Source organism: Ochlerotatus camptorhynchus, unplaced genomic scaffold (genome assembly GCF_037179485.1).
Source record: "Ochlerotatus camptorhynchus isolate MF236.1 unplaced genomic scaffold, CSIRO-AGI_Acam_v1.1 ptg000020l, whole genome shotgun sequence".
In the NCBI taxonomy this organism is placed as follows: domain Eukaryota; kingdom Metazoa; phylum Arthropoda; class Insecta; order Diptera; family Culicidae; genus Ochlerotatus; species Ochlerotatus camptorhynchus.
Window position 1 is genome coordinate 1,115,276 of NW_027040512.1, and position 18,378 is coordinate 1,133,653.

The 18,378-nt window shown below is 27.8% G+C and overlaps 2 protein-coding genes and 1 pseudogene across 2 annotated transcripts in view; 2 read left to right on the plus strand and 1 right to left on the minus strand.

Moving 5' to 3' along the window:
• The window catches only part of LOC135703303 (uncharacterized), a 148,891-nt gene that overhangs the window by 76,859 nt on the left and 53,654 nt on the right, over positions 1-18,378 (plus strand). The window lies entirely within an intron of this gene.
• Positions 12,293-13,102, minus strand: LOC135703271 (NADH-ubiquinone oxidoreductase chain 6-like). The gene is made up of 2 exons (XM_065224425.1): positions 13,099-13,102; positions 12,293-12,843 (listed from the first exon to the last, which is right to left on the minus strand). Exons 1-2 carry the CDS (start codon positions 13,100-13,102, stop codon positions 12,293-12,295), a joined length of 555 nt encoding a protein of 184 aa, XP_065080497.1.
• LOC135703275 (NADH-ubiquinone oxidoreductase chain 5-like) lies at positions 16,204-17,328 on the plus strand (annotated as a pseudogene).

Here is an 18,378-nt window from a genome sequence, read left to right on the forward strand (position 1 = left end):
ATATCCAAAAATGCAAAGCAATTTTGTACGAAACACTTTGTGATCATGAAACAGTTCGAAGATTTTTCTTTATGCTAACTGAAGAACAGTTTTCAGCACAATCAGAGCAAATGATTGTTCTGAGCGATATTTGTAAAGAAAAACCTGAGGTTGCATTCTGGGCATGTGAAGCAAATGCTTTAAACGTAGTGAAGGGGCTACTACAAAAGTATGATTACAAAACTGAAACATACAAAGAACACGGATCATTATTACACACTGCGACGCGTGCTGGTCATAATGAGATGGTTTTATTTCTACTTGATCATGGCATAGATGCGAATTTGATGGCCATGGTTCATGAATTATATTTTGATGAATGGAGTGATAGAAGTTCACTGCACATTGCTATTAACAGGGGACATATAGATATTGTTAAAGATTTCCTCGATCGAACTGGCATCGTTGATCATCAGGATAAAGAAAAGCGAACACCTCTTTACTATGCAATTGAAAGTGGGCATCTAGATATTGTTGAACATCTCCTCGTTTGTAATGCCAACGTAGATCTTCAGGATAAAGACAAAGTAACACCTCTCCAGTATGCAATTATAATGCAGCATCTAGAAATTGCTAAACTTATCATCAATAAATCTGCCAACGTGGATCATCAGGATGAATATAAACAAACACCTCTACACTATGCAAGTGAAAGTGGTCATTTAGATATTGTTAAACTCCTCCTCGATCGATCTGCCAACGTTGATCATCAGGATAAAGAAAAAAGAACACCTCTTCACTATGCAAGTGAAAATGGGCATCTAGGTATTGTTAAACTTCTCCTCGATCGGTTTGCCATCATTGATCAACAAGATGAAACTGATAAAACTCCTCTCCACTATGCAAGTGAATGTGGGCATGCAAAAATTGTTGAACATCTCCTCAAACGATCTGCTAACGTGGATCATCAGGATGAAGGAAAAAGAACACCTCTCCACTATGCAAGTGAAAGTGGGCATCTAGATATTGTTGAACTTCTCCTCGCTCGATCTGCCATCGTTGATAAGCGGGATGAAGAAAACAGAACACCTCTCGACTATGCAAAGGAAAGTGGGCATCTAGATATTGTTAATCGTCTCCTCCATCGATCTGCCATCGTTGATCATCAAGATGAAAACAATTAAACACCTCTCCACTATGCAAGTAAAAATGGGCATCTAGAAATGGTTGAACTTTATCAGGATGAAGAATAAAGAACACCTCTCCACTGTGTGTCTTGGAATTTCGTTTAAATACAGTGAAAAAAAAAAACAAATTTATCAAACTCATATTTCACTTTTCAAAATAACCAACGAACAAACAACAATAGTCACGAACCTATCCAAGAAAATCGACCTTTAGAGGTCTTCAGGGCTTGACTAGACTACCGCAGAAGTAGGATCCACACGTACTCTCAGCCCGTCAACGAGAAGCATTCGCGAGGTATCTTGAAAGCTCTTAGCAGAGCATAATCAACACCTACATTCAGCTCAGCTCGTCAACGAGAAGCATTCGCGAGGTATGTATGAAGATCTCCCTCCAGTCTCTCGGTAGACGAGTTTTTTAGCAGACAGAATCCACTCCCAACCAGGCTTGCTTCCACTCACTTGCTATAAAAAAATGATTTAAAATTTTTTGGAATCATTAGATGTTATAATGATATTTTGTACTAGTTAGATACAAGAATATATTGAAAGGCAAGTATTTGACACATAAAACCTGTCAAATTCGCTTTCAGATAGTCACAATAAGTGATTTTACGACTCACGAGCGCTCACTCTGAGTGAACGCTCACGAATCATAAAATCGCTGATTGTAACGCACTGAAAGCAATATTGACAGGTTTCATGTGTCAAACACATACTTTGCAACCTCTTCTTTCAACTTACAAGTACTAAATATCATAATAACATCTAACGATTTTATAATTAAGAAAAACATTTTTTTATAGCAAGTGAGTAAGCTGGTAAGCAGCTGGTAAAAGCAACTCTGCTTCCAACCAGCCAACAACAAGCATGCCTTTCAAAAAGAGAAGTCCATTCACTACTCTTGCTCTGTTATAATTCGAATAACTGCACATCGAAATATGCAATTTGAAACTAATCCAATATTTTCATTGAATTAAAATTTAAAAACACTGTATGCAAAAGCTGCCGCCAAGTAAGTAGATTCTGAAATACTTTGCTATAACGGATGAAGAGGAGAATGGTTTGGTTGTGGAAGAGAACGAGTTTCGAAAGTCAGTTCATTATTGATTAACACCCCTGATTCGTTAATCAGTATTATAGGAACGCACCAAATTGATTACTTCCGTGCAGTGTTGGCAAAATCATCAATCAAATGATATTTTTCCGCTCTCATACGCTCTCAACATCACGCGTGATATTGGAACAAAATATTATGCTTGGTATTGATTTCACAAGCTCCTTTGATATTGTGAGACTATTCACAACGTGCAAAAAATCAAGCTGAGAGTTGACTCGACACAAAAATGATGCCGTTGCACATCGTTTTCTTAGAAAGAGAAAGTATAGTTTACTATCTCTTTTTACTCTTCACCGACGGCAGACACGAAGTGGCTGCTGCCAGTCGTTATCGAAGTTTCGGTTGCGTTCGGGTGTAAAGCAATAATCACCAATAATCATGAAACTCAATATATCCACAATTTGTTGAAATTTTTTCAACACTGGTTCCGTGCATCACTAGCACCTTGAGGTTTTGCAATACCTTTGAAATTAATTCTATCGCTACTCACCCATATTGTTCAAAACGTTATTTCTGTGACCCGGTGATGATTCATCAGATAAAACTATGTTATACCCACGTACAAAAGCGCTTCGTTTATTTCACCGAGTGCCTCTGGATCAATCTAAATTTTTAAATCTATATTAAAATATCATTCATCATTACAAACAGTTTCAGGCCAAATAGCAAAAGAAAATAACGATTTCTCGCCACCTAAAATCACGTCCGATTGAGCTCAAATATCGCACAGGGTCTTTTTACGAGGCAATAAACATTTTGCACAAGGGTCATATTTTTCCCATACATTCATTGGCACCCTAATGAAGATATACATTTTTACGTTCATGTAGTCATAAGGGAAAATTTTGAAAAGTAAAAGATTGAAATGAGCTTTTCTTTGAAATGTAACTTTGTGAAATTTTCAGGATCTTTATCTGAGAATGGATATTGAATACATGAAATGATCTTGAATTTTAATTTTGTGAAGATCTTACAGTTTATCAAATATATCTTAATTTTGATAAATTCTGATTTTAAGATCACAAGCTAGGATACTTTCCTAAATTTGGGTACACAGATAAATTTTATGATCAAGGGCGTAGACAATATTTGAAGAACTGGGACTTGGAATAAGCAAGGCATAAATATAAACGACACCTAAAGAAAGCACATCTTGCACTTAAAATGTTTATATAATTAATTAATATAGATAATTAAAAAAAAAATAGAAAATATATGTTTGAGCAATAAAAAACCTTGAATGATCCATGAAAAGTTGATGATATTCCAATTAAAACTCTAGAAGAAGCAATGAAAAACTAAAAATGAGCACAACAAAATAAATAAAAAGTGAGCAATGGAAACAAAGAAGTCAATTTTTATTATTATTAACCAACAAAACGGTTGTTTATCAATTTATTATTGCTCGCTTTTTAATGGTATAGTGCTGCGATGCCTCCGGACAGTTAATACCCTCAGAATTGGTAATGTCTGATATTTACTAGATTAATGGAGCGCACAGCAAATGATCAGTAGGTATTCGACTAATTTTTAAGCTAACATAAGATCGGCCGGGTTTTTGTGGCAGGCAGCATATGAAGGTAGAATTATGATCGAGAGCATCAAAGATCAAAAAATCAGAACATGTTGTCACTAATGTACAGGAGCGAAGTTGATTAAATGAACATTATAATCAGAAAAGATTTCGTTTTTTCCGAAAGAAAATCCATAAATTATAGCTCAAGAGACTGGGAAAGGCCAAACTGGGTTATTCATGGGCATTGGCCGGATGCAGGGGTCGAGTGAATGCACTCATTTTCACATTGTTAAAAGTTTACGAACTTAATAGTTCATCAAAATCCGAGTAACTTATGCGTTTAACACTCCGAACACGATGCCTTCGAAAGCCGCAAGTGTGCATTGACATAGCTTGACCATTTCTTGATGAATCCCAAAAACTGTGGTTCCACTAGAATTCCTACGATCGGAAGGTTATTTTGATTGCAAAAATATTGAAAATAGGGTCGTCTACTTTTTTCAAAGCGAAAAGAGTCGTTACACGTTTTTTTTTTCTAAAAAGGTGTGTTTATAGGTTTTGCAAATGGCTTAAGATCTATTAGTTTGATTAATGAGCATAAATGTTCATAATTAGCCAGAGCACAGTCATGGTTCCTATATATGGATCATGAAAACAATGGAACGGTCTTCTGGAAGAGTGGTCAATCCACGAAACTGATTTTGGATATTATCCCTATCCCTATCCGGATGATATTTTAAACGGATAACATTCGAGTTAAATGAAGTAATGAAATTGGGTTGTTAGCGGAATGCTAAATAAAACAGCAAAAGGGTTTATCTTCCATTTAATTCCACTTAATTAATTTTGGTATCCATGACAGATACGTATTTCGACTACAATGTGCAGTCTTCATCAGTGTCATTCCCACTACGTATCTGTCATGGATACCAAAACACATGGATACCAAAATTAATTAAGTGGAATTAAATGGAAGATAAACCCTTTTGCTGTTTTATTTAGCATTCCGCTAACAACCCAATTTCATTACTTCATTATGATGGCTACCAAGCCTTTGGGGGTTTTTCCTTATTAGAGATTTGTATAGATTTTTCTCCTTTAGCTTACTTAAATCTTTGGTTTTTATTAGTTAGGTAGGTTCCGATTCAACACATTGTAGTTTCATTTTTATACCTATGATCTTGACTTTTTTACCTAGGGGATGAGTACTTAAGGGGGTTAGATTTTGATAAGTTCTTTAGTGGGAATGACACTGATGAAGACTGCACATTGTAGTCGAAATACGTATCTGTCATGGATACCAAAATTAATTAAGTGGAATTAAATGGAAGATAAACCCTTTTGCTGTTTTATTCGAGTTAAAATTATGCGGGTAGAAAAAAAGTGGATAGGGATAATATTTAAAATGTTCTTGCACATGGCAAATCTGAAGAATGTTTCTTCTAAGATAGGCTTCAACACTAACATAACGTGGAGGAGCGCCAACAAAGAAAGTCAAAAGGCCCACAAGTAACGACATTCAAAATAAGGTTTATTAAAGGAGTTTGGACTCACATTAAACCTGATCATAAAGTGATCATTGTAGGGCTTATACTAGACAAAAAATACTCTTAAAGATCACAAGACTACAAAAATCAACAGAGAAATATTAAAGATACTGGAAATTAAGAAAAAAAATATCCAGATGAGCTGCGAAAGATAGCATCAAAAACTATACTAATATGAAAACAGTAGAAGAGTGTTACGAAGACTTAGCTAATAGGATGAAGAAGGCAGCTTCAAGAGCTTTGTTGTTGTTGAACTTTGATGTGTTGAATTATAAGTACACGCTAGGTAATCGTAGGCAGGAATACAATCAAGCTGTTAAGAAACACGAGGAGAAGGAAATAATGGATTTTTTTTAGAAATTTGAACGATTTTGATGTATGTCAGAGACTAAGACAAGCATATAACTATTTGAAAGGATATGCGAAGCAGAAAAAGAGAAAGGTTGCACAGATCACTTCAAAACCATGGGGAAATATACCAAAGGAAAGCGAAGGTCCAGAGATAGAACTGTGCACAGAACATGATAAAGTACCACTCCCAAATCCACTGACCAGCACTGACCATTCAGTTTTCATGCAATGGAAAATCAGCAGGATCAGATCGAGTTTTCGGCACGAACGAAGATCTACATAGAGAATAAGATGCCAGAAGAATGGCACAGAACAACACAATTCCCTATACCCAAGAAGGCAGGAGCAACGGAGGCAGATCATTTCAGAAGCATATCGTTGTGTAATGTTGCATATCAAATTTATGCAAAATGGATTGCTAAGCAGTTCATAAAATTTGCGGGAGAGCCAGCATCAAGCTGCCTTCACAACGAAAAGATCAGTTGATGATCACAAGAAGAGCATTTGAATAGCGGTAACGACCTGATAGTCTTAGCACTAGATATAAAAAAAGCTTTCGATACAGTTAAGGATATTCTTCTAGGCTTAGATGCTCCCTCAAGAATAGTGGACAGAATTCTGATGTGCGTTGAAGACGAAATTACTAGGGTATTTTGGGAATTTCAATACTCTGAGGAAGTTAAACGTGGTAAAGGCATTAAGCAAGGCTGCCCTCTTTCATTATTCGACGCAGGAAGGTTTGACCAATGTTTCGAAAGAAATTCCTGAATTAAAAATTTTAGACTTTGGCTGTTTAGTACTTCCTTTGATTTTGGCGTTTGCTGATTACTTATTGATTATTGCTAGGAACTTAAAAAAGATGGAGGCAGTATTGAAAATCATCACAAAGGAGTTGCAGAAAGTAGGCTTGAGTATAAATTAGACGGCAGATTATGTTTAGATATCCCAACAATAAAGCAAAACTCCCCCAGAACAGGTTAAATTAAATGGAAAAAACATTTAGGCTTGGGGACCGCATTAAATACCTTGGAGTATGTCTAACAGCAGAACTGAATAGAAAATTAACCAATAGAGTCAGGTGTAGGAATGCCTTGAAAACTACAGAATGGTACATAGTAGATTTTTGTAAACACTTTCATCCGAGTTGGGAGTTGAGGAAGACTATATATAAGACAGTATTAGCTCCAGCACTTATCTATGGCACTAAAATAGCCGTTCTTACAAAAAAACAGTAGGATTTTTCTAGCTAATTATGACAAACTTATTTTACGTTATATAGACAGTGAATGTAAGAGAAAGGAAAAATCAAAATTTAACGCTAACAAATTGCTCGACGGTAAAACTATTAACAGAAGAATTAGAGTGAGTAGGAATCAGTGGCGTAACAAGGCGAAATGGCGCCCATGGCAAGTACTGAGATCGCGCCCCCCCCCCCCATGAAAATGAACTGAATCATTGAAGTATCAACCGATTATCTTTAACCTATAAAAATAAGTATAACCGCAAAATAAACCACATTGTATATTTTCAATCATGTATATTAACAATCATGTACATTAGAAGAAACTGACGTCTGCGTCCGTTCTAAACGTGTATCTTCCTCGCCTTCGCTGCGGTAAAAGCATCGATAATGGAGTTAAAATCAATCTTCTCGACCTCTTCCCGTTCAACACTCAGCAAAGCAAGGTGGCTCAACCGATCCTGTCCCATGGAGGCTCGAAGATAGTTTAAAATCAATTTTAATTTGCTGAAAGATCTTTCGCAGCTCGCAATCGAAACAGCAATCGTTAATAAGATCTGAATGGCGATTCGAATATTCGGGAACACGCTCTCATCTCCGTATTGCACGATGAACAGCAGAACATCTTCAGGTCGTGTTAGTTTGACGTTCGTCCTCGTACTGATCATCATTCTGAAGTCCAAAATCTGTGATCTTTATAAATTAATCTTTTTATAATATATAATTTTAAATATTTAAATAATAATTTATGTTTTTAGTTTTATTATTTATTTATAATTTTTTAATGATTAAAATAAAAATTAAATTAAGGGATTAATTTTCATTTATTGATTTTTGCTAGGAATATACAATTTTATATTATTTAATAATATATAAATTAATCTTTTTATAATATATAATTTTAAATATTTAAATAATAATTAATGTTTTTAGTTTTATTATTTATTTATAATTTTTTTGGTTAATATTTTTATTATTATTTTATTTTACATGTAAATTTTTGTGTGAAATGATTTAATTTAAAAAAAAATAAAATTAATTGATTTATTCGCAGTAATTAATATTAATTAAAAAAGAAATTTTGTATTAGTAATAATATATAGTATTGGTAAAATTTGTGCCAGCTACCGCGGTTATACAAATAACACAAGTAAAAAAATTTAGTATTAGTTAAACTATAAAATTTAATAATATTTGAAATTTTTAAATTTATTTATTTATTATTAAAAAGAGTGATTTAAGCTATAAACTTTTTGTAATAAACTAGGATTAGATACCCTATTATTGAAAATAAATATTTAAATACTAAAGCAGTATTAGTTATATTCTTAAAATTTAAAAAAATTGGCGGTGTTTTAGTCTATTTAGAGAAATCTGTCCTGTAATTGATAATCCGCATTGAACCTTACTTAAATTTGTTTAATTTGTATATCGCCGTCATCAGAATATGTTATTAGATAAAAAATTTCTAAATATTAAATTAAATAAAATGTCAGGTCAAGGTGCAGTTTATATTTAAGTAGAGATGGATTACAATAAATTTATTTAAATGGATAATTTTTTGAAATATAAATTTGAAGGTGGATTTAATAGTAATATAAAAAAGATTATTTATATGAATTTAGCTCTAAAGCATGCACATATCGCCCATCGTTCTTATTTTTAAAATAAGATAAGTTGTAACATAGTAGATGTACTGGAAAGTGTATCTAGAATGACAATTTAAAGCTTAATTAGTAAAGTATTTCATTTACATTGAAAAGAAATTTGTGCAAATCAATTTAAATTGATTAAATTTTATTTATTAATTTTATGTATTTTTATATTTATTTAATAAAAATAATTTTATATTTATTTGTTTTAGTATTTTTTAAAGAAAAAATAATTTTATAATAGTTTATTAGTATTTTAAAAGAAAATTGAAATAATTTGAAAAATTTTTATTTTAAAAGAAAATTTAATTTATTGTACCTTGTGTATCAGTGTTTATTAATTAATTAATTATTATATTAATTTTTCTCGAATTTTGAAGATAATTATTATTTATAAAATTTACTGTAGCATAATTATTTTAAATATATAATTAGAAATGAAATGTTAATCGTTTTAAAATATATCTAGTTTTTTAAGGAATAAATTTAATTTAGATTTATGAATTAAAAATTTTCTTTTTTTAATATTTTTATTTTATAAAATTAATATTTTAAGGGATTAGCTTTAAAATAAATTTTTAAATTTTAAATAAAATATTTCAATAAATGTAAGCTTAAAAATAGTTATCATTAATAAATTTGTTATAATTTATTTTAATTTTTTTATTATTTATTGTTAAATTAAATTATTTATTAAAATATAAATTTTAATTATTAAAATTTATTAATTATGATAAAATTAGTATATTTAATTTATATAAATTATTTAAAATGAAAGGTTTAAATAAGGAATTCGGCAAATTATATATTCACCTGTTTATCAAAAACATGTCTTTTTGAATTTAATTTAAAGTCTAACCTGCCCACTGATAATATTAAAGGGCCGCAGTATTCTGACTGTGCGAAGGTAGCATAATCAATAGTCTTTTAATTGGACGCTTGTATGAATGGTTGAATGAGATATATACTGTCTTTTTTAAATTTTTATAGAATTTTATTTTTTAATTAAAAAGTTAAAATGTAATTAAAGGACGAGAAGACCCTATAGATCTTTATTTTTGTTGATTATAAATTAAAAAGAATAATTAAATTTGTATTTTAATAAAAATTTTTACTCGGGTGGTATTAAAATTTAAATACCTTTTATTATTTATTTACATTAAAATATGAATAATTGATCCAGTTATATTGATTATAAAATTAAGTTACCTTAGGGATAACAGCGTAACTTTTTTTTTTAGAGTTCATATCGACAAAAAAGATTGCGACCTCGATATTGGATTAAGAGTTATTTTTAGGTGTAGAAGTTTAAAGTTTAGGTCTGTTCGACCTTTGAATTCTTACATGATCTGAGTTCAAACCGGCGTAAGTCCTTAATTAAATTGTTATATTATAGTACGAAAGGACCTAATTTAAAAAATATAGATTTTAAAATTATGAATAATATTAATATTTAATAAACTATTTTGGCAGATTAGTGCAATAAATTTAGAATTTATTTATATAATTTAATTAATTATAAATAGTATTGTTTTTAATAGATTATTTAGTATCATTAATTGGAAGTTTATTATTAGTTATTTGTGTTATAGTTGGAGTTGCTTTTTTAACTTTATTAGAACGTAAAGTTTAAGGTTATATTCAAATTCGGAAAGGACCAAATAAAGTAGGATTTATAGGATTATTACAACCTTTTAGAGATGCTGTAAAGTTGTTTACTAAGGAACAAACTTATCCTTTATTATCAAATTATATTTTTTATTATTTTTCTCCTATTTTTTCTTTACTTTTATTTCTTTTAATTTGAATATGTTTACCTTATTTAATTAAACTATATTAATTTAATTTAGGAGTTTTATTTTTTTATGTATTACAAGATTGGGTCTTTATACTGTTATAGTAGCTGGTTGATCTTCTAATTCAAATTATGCTTTATTAGGAGGTTTACGGGCAGTAGCTCAAACTATTTCATATGAAGTAAGTTTAGCTTTAATTTTATTAAGTTTTATTTTTTTAATTGGTAATTATAATTTTTTAAATTTTTATTTATATCAAAAATATATTTGATTTATTGTATTTTGTTTTCCTTTAGCTTTAGTTTGATTTGCTTCATGTTTAGCTGAAACTAATCGAACTCCTTTTGGCTTTGCTGAAGGAGAGTCTGAGTTAGTTTATGGATTTAATGTTGAATATAGAAGAGGAGGTTTTGCATTAATTTTTTTAGCTGAATATTCAAGTATTTTATTTATAAGAATGTTATTTAGAGTAATTTTTTTAGGTAGAGATATTTATAGAATTATATTTTTTTTTAAATTAACTATAATTTCTTTTTTATTTATTTGAGTACGTGGTACTTTACCTCGATTCCGTTATGATAAATTGATATATTTAGCTTGAAAAAGATTTTTACCTATATCTTTAAATTATTTATTTTTTTTTATTGGTTTAAAAAATTTTATTTTATCTTTATTATTTTAATGAATATTTTTTAGTACAAAAATTAATAGAAGGATTTACTTCTTTCTTATGTTTTCAAGACATATGCTATAAAAGCTTATTAATTAATTTAATAATTTATCTCAATATTTAGTTAATAAAGGATTAATTAAAAAATAAGAAAAGTATAAAACTGTTTAAATTTGTCCTGTCAAAACATAAGGATCTTCTACAGGTCGTGCTCCAATTCATGTTAATAAAGAAGCTACAATTACTATATTTCAAAATAAAATTTGATTTAATAGATAAAATTGAAGTCCTCGGAATTTACTAATATGAGTAAAAGGTAAAATTATTAAAATAGCAATAGATAATACTAATGCAATTACTCCTCCTCCTCCTTATTTATTAGGAATTGATCGTAAAATTGCATAAGCAAATAAAAAATATCATTCTGGTTGAATATGAACAGGAGTAACTAAAGGATTAGCAGGAATAAAATTTTCTGGATCTATTAATAAATAATTAAATTTTCAAATAAATCCAATTAAAATTCAAATAAAAATTACAAATACAAATACGTCCTTATAAATAAAATAAGGAAGAAATGGAATTTTATCTACATTTCTATTTAATCCTAATGGATTATTTGAACCTGTTTGATGTAAAAATAATAAATGAATTATTGTTAAAGCTAAAACAATAAAAGGTAAAATAAAATGGCATGTAAAAAATCGTGTTGAAGTAGCATTATAAACTGCAAATCCTCCTCAAATTCATTGAACAAGATCTGTTCCTAAATAAGGAACTGCTGATAAAAGATTTGTAATTACTGTGGCACCTCAAAAGGATATTTGTCCTCATGGTAAAACATATCCTAAAAATCCTGTTGCTATTACTATAAATAAAATAATTACCCCAATTATTCATGTTGGAGTAAATAAATAAGAACTATAATAAACTCCTCGTCCTACATGGATAAATAAACAAGCAAAGAAAAAGGAAGCTCCATTAGCATGACAAATTCGTAAAAATCATCCATTATTAACATCTCGATAAATATGATTTACTCTATTAAAAGCTGTTTCAATATCAGCAGTGTAATGTAAAGCTAAAAATAATCCAGTTAAAATTTGAATAATAAGACATAATCCTAATAATGAACCGAAATTTCATCAAGCAGAAATATTAGAAGGGGCAGGTAAATCTACTTATGCATTATTAGCAATTTTAAATAAAGGGTGAGTTTTTCGTAATGATTTAGTCATTAATTTATTGGACGTAAGGGCCCATAATTTTTTTTTGTAATTTTTACTGCTACTAATAGTGTTAAAAATAAATAATTAATTAATATTAAAGTAATTAAATTTGTAGGAAAGTTATATATTTTATTTAGTTCAATTAAGTTTTCTGGTATTAAAGAGTTATTAAAAAATAAATTTATTTCATTATTATTAATAAAATTTTCAATAACCGATTTATCAATTAAGAAAGAAAAGATTATAAAAATTATTATTATTATAATTACTATAAATGATAACTTAAATGATATTGAAAATATTTCATTTGATGAAAGAGATGTTACATAAATAAATAAAATTAATATTCCTCCTATAAAAATTAAAAATAACACATAAGAAAATCGAAATGTTTTTACATATAATCCAGTTAATGAAGAAGTTAAAAAAGTTTGAATTAGTAGTATTAATCCTATTGCTAAAGGATGTTTTATTTGTATAAAAATAAATCTAGTAATAAAAAAGGTTAATATAATAAATATTATAATATCAAGAAATAGTTTATAATAAAATATTAAAACTAATGGTAAATTTATTTATGTGTTATTTAATTATTATTATATTTATTTTTGGATGTATTGTATTTATTTCTAGTCGAAAACATTTATTATGTACTTTATTAAGATTAGAATTTATAGTATTAATATTATTTATTTTCTTATTTTTATATTTAAATTTTATAAATTATGAAAGATACTTTAGTATATTTTTTTTTAACTTTTTGTGTTTGTGAAGGAGTTTTAGGTTTATCTATTTTAGTTTCTATAATTCGAACCCATGGTAATGATTATTTTCAAAGTTTTTCTATTTTACAATGTTAAAATTTATTTTTATAATTTTATTTATATTTTTTTTTGTTTAAAAAAAAAATATGTACTGTATGGCTCAGAATTTGATTTTTTTATCTACTTGTTTATTTATACTTAAAATTAGATCAAATTATTATTTTTGTGATATTTCTTATTACTTTGGAATAGATATAATTTCCTATGGATTAATTTTATTAAGTTTTTGAATTTGGGGGTTAATATTAATAGCAAGAGAAGGAGTAGTTCGTTACAATAATTAGGGGAAATGACGGCTTCGGCATGACAGACTATTTTCGGCAACCCAAATTGAAACACTATTTTCACTGGATTTTCTTACGAAAACACTTCGCTGAATGCATGCAAACGATTCTTTATGCTTTCAGCTTCAATTTGACTATATTTTTACCACTGAGAAAAAGCAATCTAGCAGGGTTTTCTTGAAATGAAACACACGCACTACAAATTGTAGCTGATTTCGAGTTGCCGATAATAGAACAGCAGATTTACATGCAGTTCAAATGGAACGGTTGCCGAAGAAAAACTGGTTGCCGACAATACTCGCTCTCACTAGAGAAGATTGGAGCTTTGTAAAAGCGTTTCAAAACAGTTTTTGACAATTCTTTCGACTGAAATTGTTAGAGCAGCTGGCAGCAAAACATTGTAAACAAACCAATACTGCATATGTGTGCGTTCCATAGAGAAAAAGGCTATAGAAAGAAGGTCGCTGCTTAGGTTGCCGAGAATACGTAAATTCCCCTATATTAATTTATCTTTATTTATAATTATTTTTTATTATTAATATTTATTTTTACTTTTAGTTCTGTAAGAATATTTATATTTTATTTATTTTTTGAAAGTAGATTAATTCCCACTTTATTTTCAAAGTGTTTTTTATGTTACTTCATACGCGAAGTTAACGATTTTCAGAGTTGGTTGGAAATGCTAACATGAAGCTTTAGTGTGATGATTTATTAGCTAGAGAATGATCTTTAGAAGAGGGTAGGTGGATAGTTCCGTTAGAGTACGGCAGTATGAAAATTGAATAGAAGTTGAAAATGAGCGAAGGGCCATTAAAGCGACAGTTTTACAAGATAGACGCACATTTTTGCCTAGCCCGTACGATGTACGCGGGGACTTGAAGTATGTCTCCAAGTCCACAGGCTGTGGACTTGGAGACATACTTCAAGTCCCCGCGTACATCGTACGGGCTAGGCAAAAATGTGCGTCTATCTTGTAAAACTGTCGCTTTAATGGCCCTTCGCTCATTTTCAACTTCTATTCAATTTTCATACTGCCGTACTCTAACGGAACTATCCACCTACCCTCTTCTAAAGATCATTCTCTAGCTAATAAATCATCACACTAAAGCTTCATGTTAGCATTTCCAACCAACCCCCCCACTTTATTTTTAATTTTAGGTTGAGGGTATCAACCTGAACGATTACAGGCAGGAATTTATTTATTATTTTATACTTTATTAGCTTCTTTACCTTTATTAATTGGTATTTTTTTTTTATTAAAAATGATGATTATACAATACATTTTATTATACTAAGTTATAAAAATTTATATAATTTAGATTTTTTATATTTATGTATAGTATTTGCTTTTTTAGTAAAAATACCAATATTTTTAGTTCATTTATGACTTCCTAAGGCTCATGTAGAAGCCCCAGTTTCTGGTTCAATAATTTTAGCTGGAGTTTTATTAAAATTAGGAGGATATGGATTACTTCAAGTTTTTTTCTATTTTACAAAGTTTAGGTATAAAATTTAATTTTATTTGAATTAGAATCAGATTAATTGGGGGAGTTTTAATAAGATTAATTTGTTTATGACAAATAGACTTAAAGGCTTTAATTGCTTATTCTTCTGTTGCTCATATAGGAATTGTTTTAAGTGGTTTAATAACTATAACTTATTGAGGATTAAATGGTTCTTATACTTTAATAATTGCTCATGGATTATGTTCTTCTGGTTTATTTTGTTTAGCAAATATTTCTTATGAACGTATAGGAAGACGAAGCTTATTAATTAATAAGGGAATATTAAATTTTATACCAAGATTATCTTTATGATGATTTTTATTATGTTCTGGGAATATAGCTGCTCCTCCTACATTAAATTTATTAGGAGAAATTTCTTTATTAAATAGAATTGTAAGTTGATCTTGACTAACAATAATTAGTTTTGCTTTTTTATCTTTTTTTAGTGCTGCTTATACTTTATATTTATTTGCTTATAGTCAGCATGGAAAAATTTATTCAGGGGTTTATTTTTTTTCTTCAGGTAGAGTTCTGGAATTTTTATTATTAATATTACATTGATTACCTTTAAAATTATTAATTATAAAGAGTAATTTTTGTATATTATGAATTTAATTATTATATTTAAATAGTTTAATAAAAATATTGATTTGTGGTGTCAATGATATGAAATTTTTCATTCTAGATCGTGAATTATTTAATTAATTATTGTAAAAATAGATTTTATATTTTAATTTCTATTAGATTTATTTTATTTATTTTAAGATTAAAATTTTTATTAAAAGATTTAGTATATTTTATTGAATGAGAAATTGTGTCTCTTCATTCTATATCAATTGTAATAACTTTTTTATTTGATTGAATAAGTTTAATATTTATATCTTTTGTTTTATTAATTTCTTCTGTAGTAATTTTTTATAGAAACCAATATATAGGAGAAGATTTTAATGTAAATCGTTTTATTTTATCAGTAATAATATTTGTTTTTTCAATAATAATATTAATTATTAGACCTAATTTAATTAGAATTTTATTAGGATGAGATGGGTTAGGTTTAGTTTCATATTGTTTAGTTATTTATTTTCAAATTGTAAAATCTTATAATGCTGGAATATTAACAGCTTTATCAAATCGAATTGGAGATGTTGCTTTATTGTTGGCTATTGCTTGAATATTAAATTATGGTAGTTGAAATTATATTTTTTATTTAGATATAATAAAATCAAATTTTGAAATAATAGTTATTGGAAGATTAGTTATATTAGCTGCTATAACTAAAAGAGCTCAAATTCCATTTTCTTCTTGATTACCTGCAGCAATAGCTGCTCCTACCCCTGTTTCAGCTTTAGTTCATTCTTCAACTTTAGTAACAGCAGGAGTTTATTTATTAATTCGATTTAATATTTTATTAGAAAATACTTTTTTAGGTCAATTTTTATTATTAGTTTCTGGATTAACTATATTTATAGCAGGATTAGGGGCTAATTTTGAATTCGATTTAAAAAAAATTATTGCTTTATCTACATTAAGTCAATTAGGTCTTATAATAAGAATTTTATCAATTGGTTTTTATAAGTTAGCTTTTTTTCATTTATTAACTCATGCTTTATTTAAGGCTTTATTATTTATATGTGCTGGTGTAATTATTCATAATACTAAAAATGCTCAAGATATTCGTTTTATAGGTAGTTTAAGAATAAGAATACTTTTAACTTGTAGTTGTTTTAATATTGCTAATTTAGCATTATGTGGTATACCATTTTTAGCAGGATTTTATTCAAAGGATTTAATTTTAGAAATAATTATATTATCTTATATATTTTTTTTCTTTTTTTCTTTTTTTTTCTACTGGTTTGACAGTATGTTATTCTTTTCGATTAGTTTATTATTCAATAACAGGAGATTTTAATAGAACTTCTTTAAATATATTAAATGATAGGGGGTGAACTATATCTTTTAGAATTTTTTTTTAATAGTAATAGCAATTATTGAGGGGAGAATATTAAATTGATTAATATTTTTTAATCCAGAAATAATTTGTTTACCTTTTTATATAAAAATATTAACTTTATTAGTATGTATTTTAGGTGGAGTAATAGGTTATTTAATAAGAAATGTAAAGTTATTTTTTTTTAATAAGTCATTAGTATTGTATAATTTTAGTTTTTTTTCTGGAAGTATATGATTTATACTTGTTATTTCTACAATTGGTGTAATTAAATGACCATTAATTTTAGGAATACATTCTTATAAAAGTTTTGATCAAGGATGAAGTGAATATTTTGGAGGTCAAATATTATATATACAATTAAAAAATTATACATTATATATTCAGGAATTTCAAAATAATAATTTAAAAATTTATTTATTAAGTTATATATTATGAGTAATTATTTTGGTAATAATAATGTTATTTTTAAAATAATAAAAATTTAAATAGCTTATATTTAGAACATGACATTGAAGATGTTTGGGAAATTATAATAATTTTTAAATATTATATAAAATATTAATAAAAAATAAATTTTTATTTTTACAGTGAAAATGTAATGTTTTAATTTAAACTGTATAAATAATTTTATAAGAAATATGATGATCGAGAAAAAGCTGCTAACTTTTATCTTTAATGGTTTAATTCCATTTATATTTCTTAATTGGAATATCAAATTATTCAATGATATCATTAACAGTGATATACCTCTTTTTGGTTTCAATTAATTAAGATAAATTGAATAAATTCAATACTTTTTAATGCAAATTAAATGTTATAATTAACTATTATCCTAAATTAAAAATATGGGTGAATTTCACCTAAGATTAGGCCGAAACTAATTGCAATAAATCGCTTCATATTTAATTATTTCATTCTAAGGCCCCTTGGTTTCATTCATGATATAATCCTGCTAATAAAATGAAAATAAAAAATAAACTAGTAATTGATCAATTAATTATATTTGATGTTTTTATAATTAAAATTATTGGTAAAATTAATGCAATTTCTACATCAAAAATTAAAAAAATAATAGCAATTAAAAAAAATCGTAATGAAAAAGGTAATCGAGAATAATTTATTGGGTCAAATCCACATTCAAAAGGAGATGATTTTTCTCGATCAGTAATTGTTTTTTTTTTGATAAAATTGTAGCTAGTATTATTACAATAATTGTAATAGTAAAAATGATGCATCTTATAATTAATAATATAATAATTATTTATACTAAAATTATTTAGTCCTTGTGATTGGAAGTCACATATACAAATATATACTTTATAAATTAACTACCTCATCAGTAAATTGAAATATATAAGAATAATCAAACTACATCAACAAAATGTCAATATCAAGCTGCAGCTTCGAAACCGAAATGGTGATTACTTAAAAAATGGTAATTTATATGTCGAATTAAGCAAATTAATAAAAATGAAGTTCCAATTAATACATGAAGTCCATGGAATCCAGTTGCTACAAAAAATGTTGACC